Source organism: Hippocampus comes, unplaced genomic scaffold, assembly GCF_001891065.2.
Source record: "Hippocampus comes isolate QL1 unplaced genomic scaffold, H_comes_QL1_v1.1 scaffold214, whole genome shotgun sequence".
In the NCBI taxonomy this organism is placed as follows: Eukaryota; Metazoa; Chordata; class Actinopteri; order Syngnathiformes; family Syngnathidae; genus Hippocampus; species Hippocampus comes.
Genome location: NW_017804875.1, coordinates 298,084 through 317,691, shown reverse-complemented (window position 1 = coordinate 317,691; position 19,608 = coordinate 298,084). Strand labels below are relative to the sequence as shown.

The 19,608-nt window shown below is 45.1% G+C and overlaps 1 protein-coding gene across 1 annotated transcript in view; it reads right to left on the bottom strand.

The window, feature by feature from the left end:
• The window catches only part of wnt10a (wingless-type MMTV integration site family, member 10a), a 49,627-nt gene extending 35,872 nt beyond the window's left edge, over nt 1-13,755 (bottom strand). Inside the window, exons 1-3 of the mRNA XM_019880838.1 lie at nt 13,171-13,755; nt 9,932-10,197; nt 3,534-3,907 (exon numbers count right to left, since the gene is read on the bottom strand). Of these exons, the coding sequence (XP_019736397.1) occupies nt 3,534-3,907; nt 9,932-10,197; nt 13,171-13,235 (705 nt within the window). The 5' untranslated portion in view covers nt 13,236-13,755. The remainder of the gene's footprint in view (nt 1-3,533; nt 3,908-9,931; nt 10,198-13,170) is intronic.
• Nucleotides 13,756-19,608: the final 5,853 nt, after the last annotated feature.

Genomic DNA, 19,608 nt, shown 5'->3' with positions numbered 1-19,608 from the left:
AGCCTTCGGCGGCCAAGCAGACATGAGCCCCACTGACCTGCGAGTTTCGTAACATTACACATCGTAGGCCTCGGAAGACAAATTATTCTTTGTCTTGGCTCGTGAGGACATGATTGCATGTTACTTGAGCCCCCCCACACACAAGACTGACACACAGTCCACAGGGCTGCTCGGAACCGCAGTCACCTTTTTAAGAAACGGCAATATTTCCACGACGACAGCACACCACCGGGAGGCCCGGTGTTGTTTCTCTGCCTATGTTGTGTTTTGTCTGCATAATCAAGAGGACCAGAAGTCAACTGATGGAGAGATTCAGAGCCAAATTACTCGGGAGGAAGTCGGAAACAATGCGCCGCAAACAGACGCTTCTTTGCTCTGCTGCAGCGTTGTCGATCGTCGTGGCTTACCTCCGTCAATTGCACCGCCCGAGGCACCAAACCACTGAACAAGTTAGTTAGTTGTTAAAAGGAATGCGATGATGGAAACATCTCACTCCGAACATCAGACAGGCCACTTCTCTTCCTGTCTTGAAGTCGCCGATTAAAAACTCCTTTTTTTTTTTAGCTGGCTTTTAACTGGGCTTGAGGGTTGACTTTTGTCACTGCGTTTCATGTTTCGCCTTGCCCTTTTCATTTTTGGTGTCTTTTTGTTGCTTTTTTTTTCCTTGGATTTGTGTATACAGCACTTTGGTTGATTTTGTGTTTCATTCATGAGGTGTAATTGGATTGGAACCGTTTTGCTCATAATAGCATTAAATTAAGAAAATAAAATACAGCGATTGCTGCATGAGTGATTCATTTTATTTAAATGATTTGTTGAGGTGCCTCGAGATCAAATTTGTCCCAGATGACAACGAGGTGCTCTTGAGTAGGCACGCCAGTGGACGATCTGAAGGGAATATGTATTTTCGGGTAGTCGTCACAGCTAGCTATATAGCTAGGTAGCTAGCGACGTGCGCTTAGCTAGCTAGCTAGCTAAGCGCACGTCGCAATTTGCGCTGGTAACCGCTAATACTAACGAAGGTGCTTAAGTTCTTATATAGCGGAGGAGGGGCAACTCATACGACATACCAAGCACATTTTCAGCATTTATCTTGAACACGTATCATATATTTCAAAACAGATCCCTCACTCCACTTAAAAGGGTCTTGAAATACAACTTAAAGTGGCCATCAGCACACGCCCACAACCGAGAGAGAAAAAAAAAAAAATCCCAGAGCACTCCCAACTCTGTTCAGTTGGGATCACGTTATAAGACAAGTGAGGAAATGACAAAAGTCGCCCGTAACTGTCGAGTAAAAAATAAATACATTAAAAAAAGCATCTCTATAGCCGGGCCAGAAGCTGACCAACCACCGTAGGCAGTTGTCTTAAGGAAAAGGGAAACGGTCTCTTATGTTTGAGGAACTTCAAGACACACTGATCAAATAAAACCACAAGAAGGAGCCTGATATCAAAGTGCTCGTAAAGCATCAGAAGAGAAGCTGTTGAACGACTTTGCGTATCCTTTCGGTCCCCCTCCCCGCCCTTAGGGGACCCTCTGGAGTGGAACGTGGCTGAATTCTTATTTTTGCTCATCTAGCGCGTACTGTACTGTCGTTCCGTTTTCAGAAGAGAATTGACAAAAAAAAAAAATCCTTTGGAAATGAACAAGCTGCGGGAACCGGCACTGCGTCCACCAATGTTTGCGCCGCCTTGTTTTCGAAAACAAGGCCGCTTGTGTTGTGCGTCGTTGCGTCTGCGATTGCGCATGTGATCGTTGATAAGCCTTCATTTATCTTGCGATGATGCGCTCCAGGATTTGTGCACCTTAAACTTGACAGGAAACCTGTCAATCACTGCTGTCAATCACTGCCAAGCTGCCACAGTCATGTTTGTGCAAAGCATAGAAAGTATTTAGGCGCGGATGTACAGTGTGTACGTTTGTCTTCTACGGCAGATCGAAAAAGTTTCTGCGGCCTTGTTCGAAGGCTATTTTCCCACATTTTTTTTTCATTGTAAAGGCCTAGGGTTTTTTTTCCCCAGATTTTTAAAATTCCCTGTACTATGTATTTATTTATTGAAGTTTTCCTTTAAAATAAAACACCCAAAAAAAAAAAATCAATCGAGTTGAACAGTTTACAGGTCACATAATAGTGCAAAAGTTTTTCAAATGATAATCATCCCGGTCTTGTTTTTGAACATGACAAATAGAGTCCCTGCCATAATCGCAGGGGTGTGTAGACTTTTTTTATATTCACAATACTTGAAGAAAGTAGCCAAGGCAGCAATTTTCCAACGAATGCCACTGTTTGTCTTGTTTTGAAATCCATGTAAGGAGAAGTTAGTTACCCGACATGACAGGTGAAGCCTGGGGCGCCGCATTTCAAGCAGGAATGAATGACAGCGGAATCGTGGAGAATTCCCTCGGCCTTTTTGTGGTCTCATTTACACAGCGCACGATGCACGGATAACTTTTCCGCAATGGCATACAATGAATGAATTACCTCGGCTTGCCAGCCTAAGCTTTATGTACACTCGCGCAGCCTAAATAAACGTTTCTTTTTTTTTTTTTTTTCGTGCCGCTTCATTCGTTAATTTTGAGTTTTTCCAATGCTTTGTGCCGCTAAAACGCTGCCGACAGCGCAAGTGAAGTTGGCTTGCGCTTACCTTTCCCTTCTCCCATTGCTTCACCATTTTCGGTAAGTATTAGTATTCTATATTGAGTGACAAGCTTCGATGGCGGCATATTTTGCCCATATTTAACTATCCCGACAGTTGAGGTTCTGCAGCATTTTTTTTTTTTTTTAAATGTCATATATTTTAGGACTCAAGGGTTAGGACTCTTTGGGGGTCCATGGGAAACAGGCGTGCACCGTATCTGTGGTCCAACGCCGAGGAGTGGCACCGTTCGATGGAAGTCTGAGTTTAAGTTCCCCGAGTTCAAGTTCCATCCTATGGAACTTTGGATGGGGGAGGGGTCTCAATCCAAGATCTTTAGACGGCCATCAAGCACCTTAGCTTCCTAGCAACCGCTAGGGCTGAATGCTCCACGTTCAGACTCATGTTTTCCTACCGGATTTTTGGTCAGGGGGGACCTTATCTGCCCGTTGAATCGAAGCACGTGTAGCTAAAGCCAACCTGTGGCAGTTTTTTTTTTTTTAAATTTCCCAACCTGGATTCGACACTTCCGCTTTCTAGAAATGTTTTTTTTTTTTTTCACTATTAATGCTACTGACAACCAACTAGTATGCAGGCACAATTACTAGCCATGTCATATGAGTCAATTATTAAGACACGGTCCTTCTGCTAGCACGCTAAATTGTCTTACTTGTGAGCACGAAGAGCATACTAGTACACGGAGCCGACGCTGAATGTCGAGGTCGCCGACTAAATAATCAAACGGCTTCCCTTCGATGAGTCTGCTTGGATGACGTCAATCTTGTATTGATGGAGTGTGACCGATCTGTACGCACTCAACGACCATACAGATACGCTTGCACGACTTTCAACGCCGGAGACGCGTTTGCCCGTCACGTCCCACCGTTGACCCACCTGTCTGCCGACGCGGTTGTTGTGAAGCCTCATCCGCGCGTGGATGTCCCGGTAGGTCTCGCGGGCATCCAGGAAGTCCCGCGAGAATTTTTCCCCAAACTCCACATCGGGACTACAGCCGCCCCACTCCCAGGAGTCCTGCGGTCCCGGCAGCTCTGCGGGGAAGTGCTCCATCACGCCGTGTACCATCCCCTTTCCTCGATTGATGGCCTCCAGTTGCAAGCGGTGCAGTTTGATCCGAAAGGCCTCCTCGTCGCCGCGCCGCTTCTCGTCGCAGCTGCAGGCCTTCAGTTTGCCCATGGAGCACGCGTTGGCCACCGCGTGCACCACGCCCGCCGCCGCGATGGCGTAGGCGAAGGCGCTCTCTCGGAAACCTGTGAGGGTGCGGAAACAAAAGTTGTTCAGTCAGTCAGCCAGCCTCAGATGGATGTAAGGCAACAAACGCCATTGCCGACGTCGCCATTCGCCCGATGTCAGCTGGCATAGGCTCGCCCATGACCCGAATAAGGACGAGTAGAATTGGAAATGGATAAAAATAAAGCCTGACGCGCACTGACAGCGGAGAGTCATTCAAGACATCTGCTTGGCAGATAGCTCGCTGTTTCTACCTCATGAGGCCTCGTGACGAAAATAGAGCAGCTCTGCATTGGTCGATTTGTGGCCAGATGTTACCTTGCCCGATTTCATGAACCAAATTGAACAGACGACTTCGCACGGGGGTGGGAGGGCGCCATCTTGAAATCATGTCAACAGAGGATACGTTTTGATTGGCTACCTGATTGGAGGTGCCAATTTAATATTGGTTGAGTTTTGTATGTTCCATTGGCATATTTTATAACTTAGAAATAATTGTCATTATTATTTTATGCGTGTCACAATGTTTCTTATGACGGAACTATTTGTTGTGACGTCACGCGACTGGCGAATGAGGACAGTGTGGAGAAGGAGTGAGCAGGACAGAGACAGATGAGGCCGGCTCAAGCCAAGAAGCGATGTAGCTTTTTTGACCAAACAAACAAACAAATGTAGAAATAAAGAGAACCGTTTTTTGTATACCTTATTTTTTTAATAAACAGAAAATACAAAGATGTTTGCGTTCAAGACTCGTCGTTACGCCGGCCTCAAAGGTGCACCGGAATAGCATCGACGCTGATGTTTTTTTTTTTTTTGCCCTCAGCACGTAGCTCAAGTCGCCTCATATGGTGAGTTTTTCACTTTATGAGGCAAAAAAAATAACGGACCTGAAAATGATCCGCACACAGGAAGCTATCTGCAGTCTCGACTGACTTTTGGCTCAGCTGACAGCTCGGGGGAGTGCGGCACGGGCTTAAGTAGCATCACAGCGAGGAAGCGATTCCTTTCCTTTGCTGTTGTTTACCCCGTGGAGGGTCACGAGTCCATTGAACCTAATCCCTGCTAATTTCGGATCAATCTCAGCACCGCCACGTTGAGGCCGATACCCGCCGACACTCCCGTTCCATGTGTCATCACATGTGTTACATGTGTAAGGCTTAGGCAGATTCTTACCTAATGATCCAAAACAAACTAACCTTCCTCTTGTTTGGCTATGGAGACACAGATGATTTGATTTGCCCATTAGCTCGAAAATCAACATACACAAAAAACAGGAAAACATCTGGGACAAGAGCAATTAAGTGTTTGCTTTGTCCCTGAAGAGCAGCTGAGCTTGAACCGACCTCCGTCGCCACTCCCACCAGAGGACACGCAGAAGAAACACACATTGTTCCGTCCGTCCGGGGTATCCTTTTCATTACAAGCAGGATGTGCAGTCACCGGCCAACTGTTACGATGTGCTTTTAGAGGTCAATGATGACTATCAATCAATTCCTTGATTTTTTTTTTTTTTTTTTTTTTAAATTCTCTGCCATGAGTCACATTTTTGGAGGATCCAAACAGAAACCAAAACTCACCAAAAACTTTGCACACACGTTGGGCATGGCAAAAAAAGAACAAAAAACAATTTAAAGTTGTCATACACCCTCTTCCCCAAAATGGCGCCCTATCCCGGTATATTTGACCTCGGGCAACCGAGATTGCGAAACATGAGTAGCACACCGAGACGTAGAAAAAAAGTCGCTGCTAGCCGTACGCTAAAATGTGCAGGAACTGTGCCGCGAGCATTTGAATGTACAATTTGGGCTCGTTTTTACACATTTACAGCTTGTAATTGAAAGTGACGTATTTTTTTTTCCTCCCCATTTGGCTACGCCATGTGACAGCTGACAAGAGTTTGATCATTTGATCTTTTTTTCTCTCGATCAGTTCAACATTTCGGATGACACTCGAGTTAAACAACCAAAATCTGCACATGAGAAGCCGATTGAGTTTTGATGCCGATTTGGGAAATGTTCATTTTCACTTTGCTGTTGCGTTTCACTTTCATTGACGCCGAGCGGTGCAGATCCAGCAGTTGCGGCCCGGTTAGAAAAAAAAACAACTTTACGAGAAGCCGTCGGGCCGTCAAGATTTCTGCAAATCCAAACAGTCCGACGAACATGTTGAGGATTGTTGACTTTTGGGTGATGCATATTTTTCCAAGTCTAATTGAAATCAAATCACTGATAGTAGTGGTACAGTTACCTGACTTTAAAAAAACCAAAAAAAAAAAAACTTATAATGGAGAATACATATAACGAGAAGCCGTCGGGCCGTCAAGATTTCTGCAAATCAAAACAGTCCGACGAACATGTTGAGGATTGTTTGACTTTGGCCTCGCCATTCTAGTTTTGTTGACTTTTGGGTGATGCAGATTTTTCCAAGTCTGATTGAAATCAAATCACTGATAGTAGTGGTACAGTTACCTGACTTTAAAAAAACCAAAAAAAAAAAAACTTATAATGGAGAATACATATAAAAATGTTTCGGGGGCACCAAAAAAAAAAAAAAAAATTGAGTCAACTTTTAAGGTTGGTGATACAGTATTTGACAAATTGTTTTATTCAGTGATTCCCACTGTAAACCCCCCCACCCCACCCCATGAGATTTGGATAGCACTTAGGCTCTGCCTCCCTACACAGAAACCCCGTTTTAGGTCTTTCCCTGCACTGAGCCGGGCCGGCTGTAATGCAGGCCCCCAGAAGACGGGGGAACAAATCAATCTAACAAATAATTCACCGGCTGCGGCATGCCCGGCTGAACTGATGGCAGAGGAAGTGGCAAAATGAATTAAAGATTCAAGGGAAACTGTCACTTTGCGTTCCGGAAACCAAGGGGGCCGGTTTACGCTTTTGCCGCCGAGAGTTGGGAAAGTGCTGAGAGGAAATTCAGGAGCACTCGCACCGGCGAGGGAAGTAAAAAGCATTAGAAGCGGCCCAGCCTGCGGGGAAGACGCGAGCGGGAAGAGTCGAGAGAATGAGAGGTATTCCCCTATTTCTGTCTCTTCATGCCTCGCCTCTCGAGGCGGCTTTTGATGCGAGATAAATACCAGGGAATATGGCCTCGTAAATTTCATCCAATCCATCAAGACAGCCGTACGTGGCGGAGGATCTGAGCCTTCGCCGTGTCGTAAAATGACACCCGACGGTTCGACTCGCGCTCTGCGAACATCCGCGAAACTCTCTCGGTCGGCCTTCAAGTGGCTTCCAATACATTAACTCCCTCAGACTTGATTCGATCTGAGCAGCTCCACCAAGAATTAAATCAGTCTTGATGATCTCCTCTCCGGAGACGGAAACGCCGTCCGTCTCTTTGATGGCGGCAAACGGTAGTGGCCGGGCCGCGAGCGTCTGTCGCCTGTTCACTTGAGCCTCTTTGTAGCTTTTGTGGAGCAGAGTAAAGTCAACATGGATCCTATGAATCATCCGTTTTCAAAGGTGTTGTTTATGATCGGCGGTTTTGGAGTTTTCGGCACCCCGGGGCAAGGCAGCAATTTCTAACGAGCAAGTGTCTCTTCTAATGGTGACAAACAACTTTTAAATGAGTTTCTGGTTCGGGAAAGTAGGATGAAAGGTGAGGCTGACACAGTGAAGCGGGAACTCACTGATTAAGTTTCAACTCCACTATTTTCAAGTCACATTGCCTTATGTGGTATATATGTAATTTTTTTTTCAAATCAATAGCCTAATTGCATAATTGTCTGAGTCAATTTAACTTACAGTCAAAATATCAATATGTGCTTATAATATGGTGCAGGAAAGATAGAAAATTACCCCAACAGGTATCAGACTGGTCAAGTCAATCTCCGGATTTAAGTGCTCACAACAAAAAAGACTTACCGCGAGAGGCTGCCTTCGAACGCCATCCCAAAATTCTATCGCAAAATCACGGTACTAGTCAACGGGGCACAGGTGGGATGTCGTTACCGCAAGCAAGTCGCACTCTAAGTTAGTTTGAAGTGTGTTCCGCTACTTTTGCTCACTTGCAAAAATGTGCGGATTCAGACAAAGCTAGCTATAATTCCAAGTTGTGCATCAGAAAATAAATAATTCCCGTCGGGGTCCAAAATTTCTGAGATGCCAGACAATAGTTATCAAGACATATCGCCGACTCGTCGAAGCAACTTTGGAGCTTATCAGTCATCCGCGGGCGAGTCACAAGAAGGAGTCATGCCAGATCAACAAATGGCCAAATTCCTTTCATTTCCGTGCAAATGGGTCATTTCAGCCCACAGTGGCGCTTGGCGCTTTACGAAAGCGTAAAAAGATTAAGCCCTGGAAAAATTGGTGCTCCTCTTCCCCGTTCGGCGAAAGTCATTTCAACTCAAACGAGTACGTAACCCAAGAGCCCCGCTCATCAATCTTGGCACCCCCAAAAGAAGCAGATTCCCTTTCCAGCCGCTAACTTCGGGTTGACTGCACGACCCGAAGGTCCGCTTTCATCCTTTTGTAGCCAACTTGTAACGCTCGCAACACTTCAAACGACGCCCGAGGAAACTGATCTGCGCCAAGTTTGGTAATCTGCAGGTGACCAACTTTTGAACTCGGCTCATCTTTGGTGTGAAGCACTGACAGTGCAGCGGCGTCGGCCGGGTGGTTCCAAAGTAGGAAGGAGCCAGCGGATGTAACCATGTGTATAATTTGCTCTTGTGCGCTCGCAGTCAGAAACAAGCGAAAACATGATCCCCCCCCCTTTGACTGCCGAGAAATAGATTACACGAACATACAGTAGGTTCATCCACGCGTGTCGCCGTGGCAGCTTATCTGTCCGATGAGCGTCTCGTTTGGTGGAATTGCGCCAATGTGAAGTTGAGTGTGAAAACCGCAACCTGTTTGAACATCAAACCTTGGATTGATGCCTCCATACTTTTCCCTCCGTGTGTGTGTGTGTGTGTGTGTGCGTGTGTGGTGTTCGAGCTCACTTTCAAGCACGACATGTTGCTTCACACGACGGCTTTTTCATGGAAGCAATGTAAGCATGACAATATAAATACATTCAAGGACCACACGTGTCTCCGCAATGTTTCTTTCCACCTTTTTTCCAAATTGAATCGAATGACTATTTTGCCATCAAAAGCCCGTTCTCACTTTTGTTTTTCTTGTTTTATAGTTTGTGGTGTGACAAAATCAAAAAGTATTCATCACGCTTCTGTTTGGCATTTATTTTCACCCCCCCCCACCCCTCACCCCCAAAAAAATGCTTGTTTTCTCCGCTTTTTGGTCAGAAACTGCCTTTTTTTTTTTTATTAAATCCACCCATGTTCTACTGTCGCTTACGAAAGACTGAAAAAGCCAGAAAGAACTTTTTGGGGAATAAAAGAAGAGAGTCTACTCAGAACTGGACCAAACTTGAAAGGTTTGACCCTAAATTTGCCAGAATACGGTTTTCTTGATCGCTGATATCTTTGGACAAAAGTTAAATACATTTATTTGTTATGATAGATTATATGTAACCATGCAACCATGGTCAGGGGCGTACTGGGACCAAAATGAGCTGAAGGAATATTTTTCAACCATCACGTGCCCAAAAGTCAACGGGAGGTGGGTTGATGGTGGGCGAGGGGTGGAGATTGGTGGCGGTGGACTTGGACGTGGCGAACAGTGAGCGTCATGCGACTGAATCGTCACCTGGAGGGGATGAGGGGCGGTGTAGGGCGGATATCACGGTCCGAAAGTTAATCAGTGATGGGGCGGGGGATGGCCATCATGCGGTTCGGAAAAATCATCACAATTTCCCGATATTCCCGATCGCCAGCGCGACTCTCTATATGATCGTTTTTGGTAGCACTTGACGACATCATGCGGGAAAACAAAAGCCGTTGTCAAGTATTCCTGCAAGCGCTTCGTCCCATTCTACCACCTGTCTGTCACCCGAACTGGACGGAAACGCGGAAGATGGTTGCACGTAAGCCCAATTTTCACAGAACACAATATTCGGCGGTTCTCAAAAGCTCAGTCAAAACGGCGAAACGCCGCTTTGAAAACGTTGTTTGTGAGTCTGACCTCTTTTGAAGACGATGCTGTCATACGGTATTTTGTTCCTGGTCTCCAGGCTGGAACAGTTCCAGCGGTGCCCTCGGAACTGATGCTGGCACTCGTGGATGGCGATCTGGATTCCCTGGATGGCCGAGGCCGTCACGTCCGGGTTGCGCATGCACACCTCCAGCTGGCGCCGGGTCAAGCCAGGTAACGTCAGGCACACCGTGTTGGCGTTCAGGATCGGGTCGATGTTGGGCAGCTTCAGGCCCAAGATTTCATTGGAGTCTACCCTGCATGGGAAACAGGGTCATGTGATTGGACAAATACTCGACATGCTGAAAAAAAAAAAAAAAAAACATCCAGTGTCGGTGAGTCCCTTAAACTTGGAACCCAATTTTCTTGAGCCGTGATCCATATTTGATCATTTATAAATTCTGCACTTGCCTAAATGTTTACTGTACACCAGGGGAACTGCAGTCGAGTCCTCCAGAGCCCCATCCAGCCTGATTAAATGTCTCCCTCCTCCAACACACTCGATTCATGATCAAGCTTCTGCAAAGCTTGCAGATGGGCTGATCATTTGAATCATGCATTTTGGAGCCTGTGTTCACACTCTTTTGTGATTTAAGAGCATATAAATGGACTCAAATTATTATCAGTGTCAAAAGATTAAAAAAAAAATTATACAAGAGATAACTAATTTGCATACGCTCAAAGAACAAATTAAGTGGCTTTTATAGTCACGGATTGTGTCAAAAACTGGCCTGTTCTGATTTTTGTGCTGATGCAAGGCTCCAGGCACTTGTTTGGAAATTGGGGTCATCTCTCCGAGCCACTTTCCTTTCCTGGCACAACCTGCCAATTTAGTGGCTCAAAGTCCACTAAACTTGACACCTTCATTGCACGCATTATTGTGAAATATTTTCAATATCATGCCGCGATGGTGATGGTCGTGTCACACACACAAGTGCCCTCCAAGTGCCTTCATCACAGATCCGCGATCTCCCTTGGCAACTTTAGATCATCCTTCAGTTCCTTATAAACATCCTTTGTGCGCCTCGACCTGCCGCAGAAGACGATCAAATCAGTTTCTTCTTCCGCCAGCTCCTCTCACGCACCGCATTTAAAAGGAATGAGAGGAGCCGCATCGATTGGCAGCGACTCAATGTTCTCTCTGTTCACACCCACAACGGCGCTAGCACAAGTCTGCAAACATATCGAATCCGGCCCGCCCCCTGCGCAGATTTCCACCTCGCCTCGCGGGAAATAAAAAGAAATTGCACCGGGCAGGAGAATAGAGCTCAAAGTGTAGGTTGGCGCATCAACATCATCTGCAACCGTTGCAGATCAATCATGCCAAGCACAGTCATTGAGCTGACAGCGGCTAAAGAGAGAGCATTTTTTTTCCACATCACAGACAAACCGTAAAAAAAGCGTAACAGGGAAAACACAGGCTGCCCCTGTGATGAGAGAGCTGCTTTCGCGGAGAGAGAAGGTGCCCCGGCGTTTTTCAAGCGCAGTGTGTGTGTGTGTGTGTGTGTGTGTGTGTGTGTGTGTGTGTGTGTCACCGTGTGGCCTGGACACCCGACCTGCGGCGTGGCTGCAGGCGCACACGCACATCTGTACATGCTTGACTGTGACTTGACATGCCGCTGGAAGTTTTGCACACGTTCTCTCCATATTTCATCACCGCGTGTTTTTTGCGTGTGCGCGAGCGAGCCAATTAAGGGAACAAACGTCTTTTGTGTTTTCTGGGAAATTAAAAAAAAAAAAAAAAAAAAAAAGGAACATTGGACATGAATCAAAGCGCCTTAGATGTTGATCATCTGTGACGGTGGCATTGCTTTTTGATTGCGCGCCCTCAGCTGTAATTCCATTTGGGCGTCTGTTACTACCTGTTGCGTTTCCTGCTTTGAGCGGAGGCCTGTTCCGACAGCTCTTTCCCAAAGCGCAACGTCTAATTAAGAGAAACATTGTTTGAGAAGGAGGGCCGCATGGCCAACCGTGTAATTGGCCAAAGGTGATCAACGCCAGTGGAAACAGACGTAATGATTATTTCATTATTTCGCTGTCGTAAATATTCAGGTTGAGTGCACACATCAAGTCTCGTCCCGTTGGTTGTATTCCAGTCACGCCGGCTGATACAGTATTGTGTCATCAGTATGTTATGAAAAAAGGAAATGACCTTTAAATGAAGACGTGGACACGTTTTTAGGGCCTAAATGACAGCCATCAATGACTTTAGTCGCATCACACTCAAAGTGTGATGCGATGCAAATGAATCACTGAACTACGATGTAAAACCAGGAAAAAGAAATATTAGAATGAAGCTTGGTGCTTTTTAGGGCTGCTTTAATCCAGTACAGGACTTTTTTTTTCTTTTCTTTACATGTACAGTACAACTATTTCTAAGTGCTGTTCAAAATATTTGCATGAATCATATGGCAATCTGCTCTTCAAAGTGCTGGGTCAAAAAAAAAATAACCCAGGACGGTGGACTGACCCGCTTGGGTCAATTTGACCCAAGTTGTTTTAAACAAATCAACCCATTTTATTTTTTTTTGTGCAAAACTGCCCCAAAATGGGTCATTTTGTGCAGAACAACGCAAAGTTGGTGCAACTTTTGATCCAATTTTTTTTTAATGATACCAATCAACATGAATGGTTCTACTGCGGTGTTTGCCCCTTCTAGGGATGCGCAAAATTAAATCTATATCACATTAACATTTGAAACGTGAGAAACGATAAATGATGCTTGGAGGTGTCCACACAGCCTCTTTTTTAAATTATTTTTCATCCAATGCAGAATGCAGAACTTTTTCTTTTTTTTTTACTTTCCATGTCGAGTCCTTCTTTTCCCTACTTTTTCTATACGTGCCCTGAAAAACGGTGTGTTGAATTTACTCCATTTTATTTTGTCAAGGGATTGCACACAATAGAATCCTCTGGAATTAGATATTTTTTTAAAAGTAGATGTACACTTAAAAAAAAATTATCTGGAGCCAGATACTTTTATTGCATGCAACCGTTTGATCCAATGAGAAAAAAAATCAACACATCATTTTTTCAGTGTAAATGCAAGCATAGATGTTCAATAATGTTCCAGTGGCTTTTTTGAAGCATACTTTTTGAAGAATAAAACCCCCGCCTGCCTAGTCTTTAATAAACTCTTAGACCTACTACGCTACTGTATGCAGTTGTTGGTCATTCCGGGGAAACTCGAGGTAGCGCTTGTACAAAAAAAAAAAAGTTTGCGAACTCACCTTTTGTCAAGCAGGCAGAAAACCACCAAGATGCACGTGACTCTGATGAATGAGTGTTCCATCATGTTTGTCTTTCGAGACTACAAAGTAATTTTCAAAAAAAACTGTGACGACACAGAAATAAAGCGACAAGGCTGTCCAATATTCCGAGCGCAAAGTTGAGTTAAGTCACAGACAAGAGTGGTCCTGCGCTCCACACGCGGCGGGGGAGTCATCAATTCTCTGACGTGTTAGAAGAAGGGTGGGGAGGGGGAGAAAAAAAAAAGTCTCTGCTTGTCACACCTGCGTGCACGCACACGCGCCAGTCCCCAAAAAAAGAGTTGTCACGAACGTAACATCCCACTGAGAGCGACAACACGCACCGGAAAAAAAAAAAAAGACGCTGGGCGAGAACTCTCCGTGCGCCACTTAGGATGTTCGCTCCAAACTGCTGTGCACTTCGCCATGCGCCGGCCCACTTCTTCTTTCTTCTCGTTTTTTTTTTTGTTCTTTACGTCACTCTTGCAGAAGGCGATCGTCGAGGAAGGTCAAGTGTCTCGTTCAAGAAGGATCGAGATCCCGCGGAGATGAAGAGGAGCGCAACAATGCCCAACCAAGTTCGCCTGCAGCGCTCCCCGCACAATTTTTTTCTCTTGGGGGGGGAGGAGGAGGATGGTGCAAAAAGTCCAACTAAAAATAAAATAAAATAAAATAAAAAGGAGGCAAAACTAGCCCTTAGTAGTCCATGCCTTTGTCACATCTCGGCTGGATTCTTTCATTTTCAAGTTAAACAGTCCTCCCTCAAGCATTTCCAGTTGGTCCAAAATGGCGCTAATTTGCCTACTAAGTGGAACTCGTAGGAGGGAGCATATACTGCAACTCCAAGTGTGGCCTACTTCACTGTACATTTTGGAGTTCCATTTAAGATTCTTTGATTTGTCTTGAAATCTTGAAATGGTCTCACCCCCAACTTCCCTCTCTGAGCTCCTCCGCCTCTACCCACCCGCCCGGCGCCTCAGGTCGGCCGACCAGACGCTAACGGAGGCGTTGAGGACGAGCCGAGCTTTAGGGGATGGAGCTTTTTCCGTTGCCCGTCACTCCCTTTGGAATGACCTCCTGTTAAACGTGAAGTAAACTCCAAAAAAGACATTTTTATTCGTTGGCTTTCGACTCAGCACGAGACTGTTTTGCACTGTTTTAGTATTTGATTGTTTTTACTGTGAGTATATTATGACTTGATAGTTTGAACAGTCTTTGTTTTCATTTGTCTGATTTTTACTTGATGGGCAGCTGTGGTTGTTTTTCAAGTGCTGTGTAAATAAAGTTGAATGTGTTGACGTACCCCCCCCCAAAAAAAATTGGCAAAAATCTTATCTTATTATAAAAGCGCTAACATTACGTTAATCGGTTCGACCCTAGTCTTGTTTTTTTTTTTTTTAAATACATAGATTTCACAATTGGGTAATTTCCTGATTGACTCTCTCCGTGCTTTGACTACCTCAGCTAACGCCAACATTGCTTCAAAACTCTCAATTTGACTTTCATCGACATTATTTAACTGTGAAATGTTCCCTTTACCGCCTCCGTTGTTGCTGAAGACCACATTTTGATGAGCAACTTAAAGCGACAGGAAGTTTACCCCCCCACCACCTCACAGCGAAGGGAAGCAAATTCGCAGCCGTGAAAAGTCCCCAGAGTCATAAATCTCTCAAATCAACTCCTTGTTCCGATGCAATTAAGTTGCCATGCGCAAATTTACTGTGCAAGGTCACCGAACAGTTGAAAAGTTCTCTCTGATGTGTTCATCACAGCAGCTCATTTGTGGATTGAGCAAAAGCAATTGTGGTGTCCAATTCCTGTACTTCCGTGTCAACAAAGCAAAGTCCGCCGGCAGATTTTGTGGCTTCGGAAATTTCCGTCCGAAATATATTGCTCTCATCCAAATGGGAACCATCCAGATCCAGACTAGCAGCAGTCATTCGATGTGAAACGATGCGCATTCTGTTACTCAGCCCTCAACATGCATCGGTGGCATTCCCATCTAGTTTTGCATTTTGGGTTAGGAAGACATTTTTTTTTTGTTTGGAATTCATATCAAGTAAAAAAAGCTCATCTCTGACCTGTCTAAGGTCAAGCCAGAAGATGCCTGGATGACCATAGCCAAAAACTGATTTGAAATTGGACTGGGAAATTGGTGTCGTCGTTAAATCCAGCTTCTTTCGTCTTGGGCAGTTGGCTAAAGTCAACCTTCTTCTTGCTCAAGAGAACTTTGAAACAGTCACTCATGCCTTTGTCACTCCTCGGCTGGATTACTGTAACGCACTTGACTTCGGAGTCGGCCGATCCTCCATCAAGCGTCTCCAGTTGGTCCAGAATGCCGCTGCTCGCCTCTTGACTGCTACTCGTAGGAGGGAGCACATCACTCCTACTCCTGGCATCCCTTCACTGGCTCCCAATACAATTTCGAGTTCTTTTTTAAGATCTATTATTTGTTTTCAAATCTTGAAATGGCCTCACCTCGCCTTACCTCTCGGAGCTCCTCCGCGGCCGCACGGCGGCTCGGGTCTGCGGATCAGACGCTATTTAAAGCAAGAGTGGGGAACTCTGGTTCCTCGGGAGCCATCTCCTGCCTGTTTTAGGTCCTTCCCTACTCCAACACACCTGATTCAAACGATCAGCTCATCAGCAAGCTCTGTCGAGGGCCTGAACAATTGAATCGGGTGTGTTGGAGGAGGGAAGGACCTAAAACGGGTAGGAGATGGCTCTCGAGGAACTGGAGTTCCCTACCCCTGATTTAGAGGTACCGAGAACGGAATGAACGTTGGGTAAGCTGCCCATCTTTAAAACTCGTTTTTATTCTTTAGCTTCCGACTAAGCATGAGACTTGATTTTACGTTTGACTGGTTTTGTGCTTTCTACTGTCTTTGTTGTTCATGATTTGTTTTAATATTTGTTGTTGTATGAATTATTTTTGATCCATGTACACCACTTTGTAGACAGCACAGCGGTGGGGTTTTTTTTTAAGGGCTCTAGAAATACACTTGAGTTGAGTTGAGTTGAGTACTGTTCCTTGAGAATAATATGACCCAAGTCAAAGTAAGACGTCATCCCTCAAATGTTTTTTTTTCTCATTCAAATGACTATTTTTCTTTTCAAATTTCACATCCGCCTCAAAATATTGTCATCAGCCCTTTCCCAATTGTCTTTGTTAAAATAGTGAAACTAACCTGATCGTCGTCAGAGGCCCAATTTTCTCCAATTTGAATTTGACAGACACGCGTTGCTCCCAAGCCGACATTAGCGATTTCTTTTTTTTTTTTTGACACACGTTGTAGACGTGCTGCAATGCAACATCTGGAGTGGCGCATGTTGCCAAAATGTCTGTCGTTTCTGATTCTATTTCTTTCCCCGCTCCACACACACACACACACACACACACACACACGCACACGCACACGCACACACGCACACGCACGTTTCATTGCTTCCCGGTCTGCACTGCTAAGTATGTTGCCGTTCCGTGACATTCATTCAAATGTGTGAAAGCTGTCAGTTGCAGTCTCAGCTGAACTCGACGGCCGCGTCGAGAGACGTGAGAACGTTTGAATCGGAAAAGCCAGCCAGGTTAACATCATACTTTGTCATTATTGGCTGGAAAGTTTTTTTTGTTGTAGCATATTTTTTTTTTTTTTCACGTCGCCATTTCATCTTGCACCGCTCACTTTCTCTGCTATGTGAAACATGAAGCCGCTCAACATCTAATTTAATAATAAACGAAAACACGGCAGTATTCCCGGTTGTACTTTTTTAGAATTGACAAATTTGGTTCAATAGCAATCTAATTGTCCTGCGGGGAGAGACACGGCCGAGCTAAGTTTTCCCAGTCTGGTTGCGAGTGCCGTGTAAACAGTTTAGGTCATACAGTTTTCATGAGCGTAGAGTTTATAGTCTTGTGCAAACCGAGGGTGAATGTTTCTTTTGGTTGTGCCTGGTGAGAGATTTCTAAAGTGAATCCATAGACTGAATGAACTGACTCGGATAGGAGGCCCAACTGATCCTAAAAGTGAAACGCGGGTACACACATAGCGAGTTTTCACTTCCTAAATGATTTTTAACATGTGATGGATCCCACACAGGGCGGCCCGGTGGTGGAACGGTTAGCGCGTTGACCTCGCAGTGCAGAGGTACCGGGTTCGATCCCAGCTTCGGCCTCCCTGTGTGGAGTTTGCATGTTCTCGCTGGGTCTGCGTGGCTTTTCTCCGGGTATTTATATAATAATTGATCAGAAGTGAACAGAAATCCATCCCGATATGCTTGTATACCCCGATTGAGTCCGCATTTGTCAGTCTGTTATTTTTCCGTGTGATGTTGCTAAAAGTCCAAATGTGACCTTTAACCGCCGCTTCCTTGGAACACCCGGGATCGGATATCCTTCGAACCAAGAGAAATTCGCTCGCTCTGACAAAGAGAAATAATCCCTGAGAGATCCGTTGAGAACTGTGACTGGGAGAAAGGAGCGTGTACGGGTTGAACCTTTGACCTCAGTTGACTCAGTCGTCAGGTATTGGATGGCCCGCTAAGTCATTCTTATTGTGCCTCGCAGCAATAAACAGTCCATAGAAGAGAGGTGACAAGGGAAGAAAAATACGATAAAAGAGAAATTGGACAGACATTTATCATATTGATGAGCCATTCCATCCATCCATTCATTTTCTGTCATGCTTGCCTGTGGGTGTGTATGCATGTGTTCAGATAGATAGACGGAGAGATATTCGTGTTTGATTGAAATACTATATTAAGGGTTTCATAAGAGTTAACTTCACTTTCAAAAAATTAGTTCCATCAATTGCCAACGCCTGAATTGCTCCACATTGACGTTTTATTTACTTTATTGACAATCCGATTGTCTTACGTGAGTTTTTAATGTGTCTACTCCAGGTTTTATGGATGTCAATATTTGTATTTTATGTCGTGGCTGCATCCTGTGCTGGTGAGAAAAACACATATTATCTACACATATATCTATTCTATTCAATTCTCATGTGGCCAAAAAGGCAAAATGTGAAGAGTCCCCGTCCCAAATATCTCAAGTCTCACCTTTAATTCTCGCCGATTTCCATCGTTTTGTATCATTATAATACAATGCAGCAGCCAGGGCATTCTGCTTCTTCTTTGACAGTTGCGCCATGTTTTTTATGGTTCAATTTAAAAAAACAGAACAAAACAAAACAAACAAACAAAAAAATCATCGTCAATGCGGTGCCAACTGTATTCTATTTATTTTTTCTTTGCGATTGTCCAGATCCTTTGAGTGACGCAGCTCTGCGAGGATGCTTCCAAATGCTTGCCCATCTAAAGGGTCCGCATTGTTGCTTCCTTTTGTTAAGAGGACACTGAAGATCTTTCTTGGGTTGAACGGCAAATCCCCATACACACCTGTTGTAAAAAAAACAGCAACAGGAGTATCACGGGTGCATCCGTGCAGCGCGCCATCGGAACTCTTGGCTGAAAGCAAGCACAGATTTCAAGGTTAGTGTTTCACTCGGACTTTTGGGGGAATATCAGATGACTCAAACGTGTCCCCCACCCGTTGCTGACCTTTCAAGACAGCGCTCCCTTACACGGGGGCCAGCGACATTGTGTTCTTACGTTATGTGGTGCTTTCAGAGAAGCAGTCGCACCCTTGCTTGATGTGCCTCCCCAAGAAAGGAGTTCAAGCAAAGTTCATTTTTTTTCTGGTCGGTTCTGCCGCTACAAATGAGCTGAGAAGAAGCGAGAGTGACCAAGCAGAAATTAGTCAATTACAAGGCTCCGCTGTTGTAACAAATGACTTTCTTTGCCACTGTTTGTGTTGATGCGTGTGCAGGAGATGGACAGGCAGTATATCAGGCTACCGGAAACCTAACCCTAATCTGAACCCTAACCGTACCCCTGACCCCTGACCCTGAACCCGAACCGTAACCCTAACCCCCAACCCTAGACCCTAACCAAACCCTAACCCAAATACACTAATGCGAACCCTAAACCGAACCCTAAAGCTAAACCCTAACTGTAACCTTAACCCCTGACCCCTAACCCAACCCCCTAACCCTGAACCGTAACTCTAACCCCTAACCAAACCCTAACCCAACTATACAAATGTGAACCCTAAAGTGAACCCTAACCGTAAACCTACCCTAAACCCTAACCGTAACCTTAACCCCTAACCCTAAACCTAACCCTTAAACCCTAACCATAACCTTAACTCCTAACCCTAACTTAACCCTAAACACTAACTCTAAACCTAACCCAAACCTCTCACCCTAACCTTAACCCCTAACCCCCTAACCCTTACCCCCTAACTCTAACTCCCTAAGCCCCTAACCCTTAACCACGAACTCTAACGCCCTAACCAGTCACCCCCAACCTTAATGCCCTCACCCTAACCCTAAACCTTAAACCACGAACCCTAACCCCCGA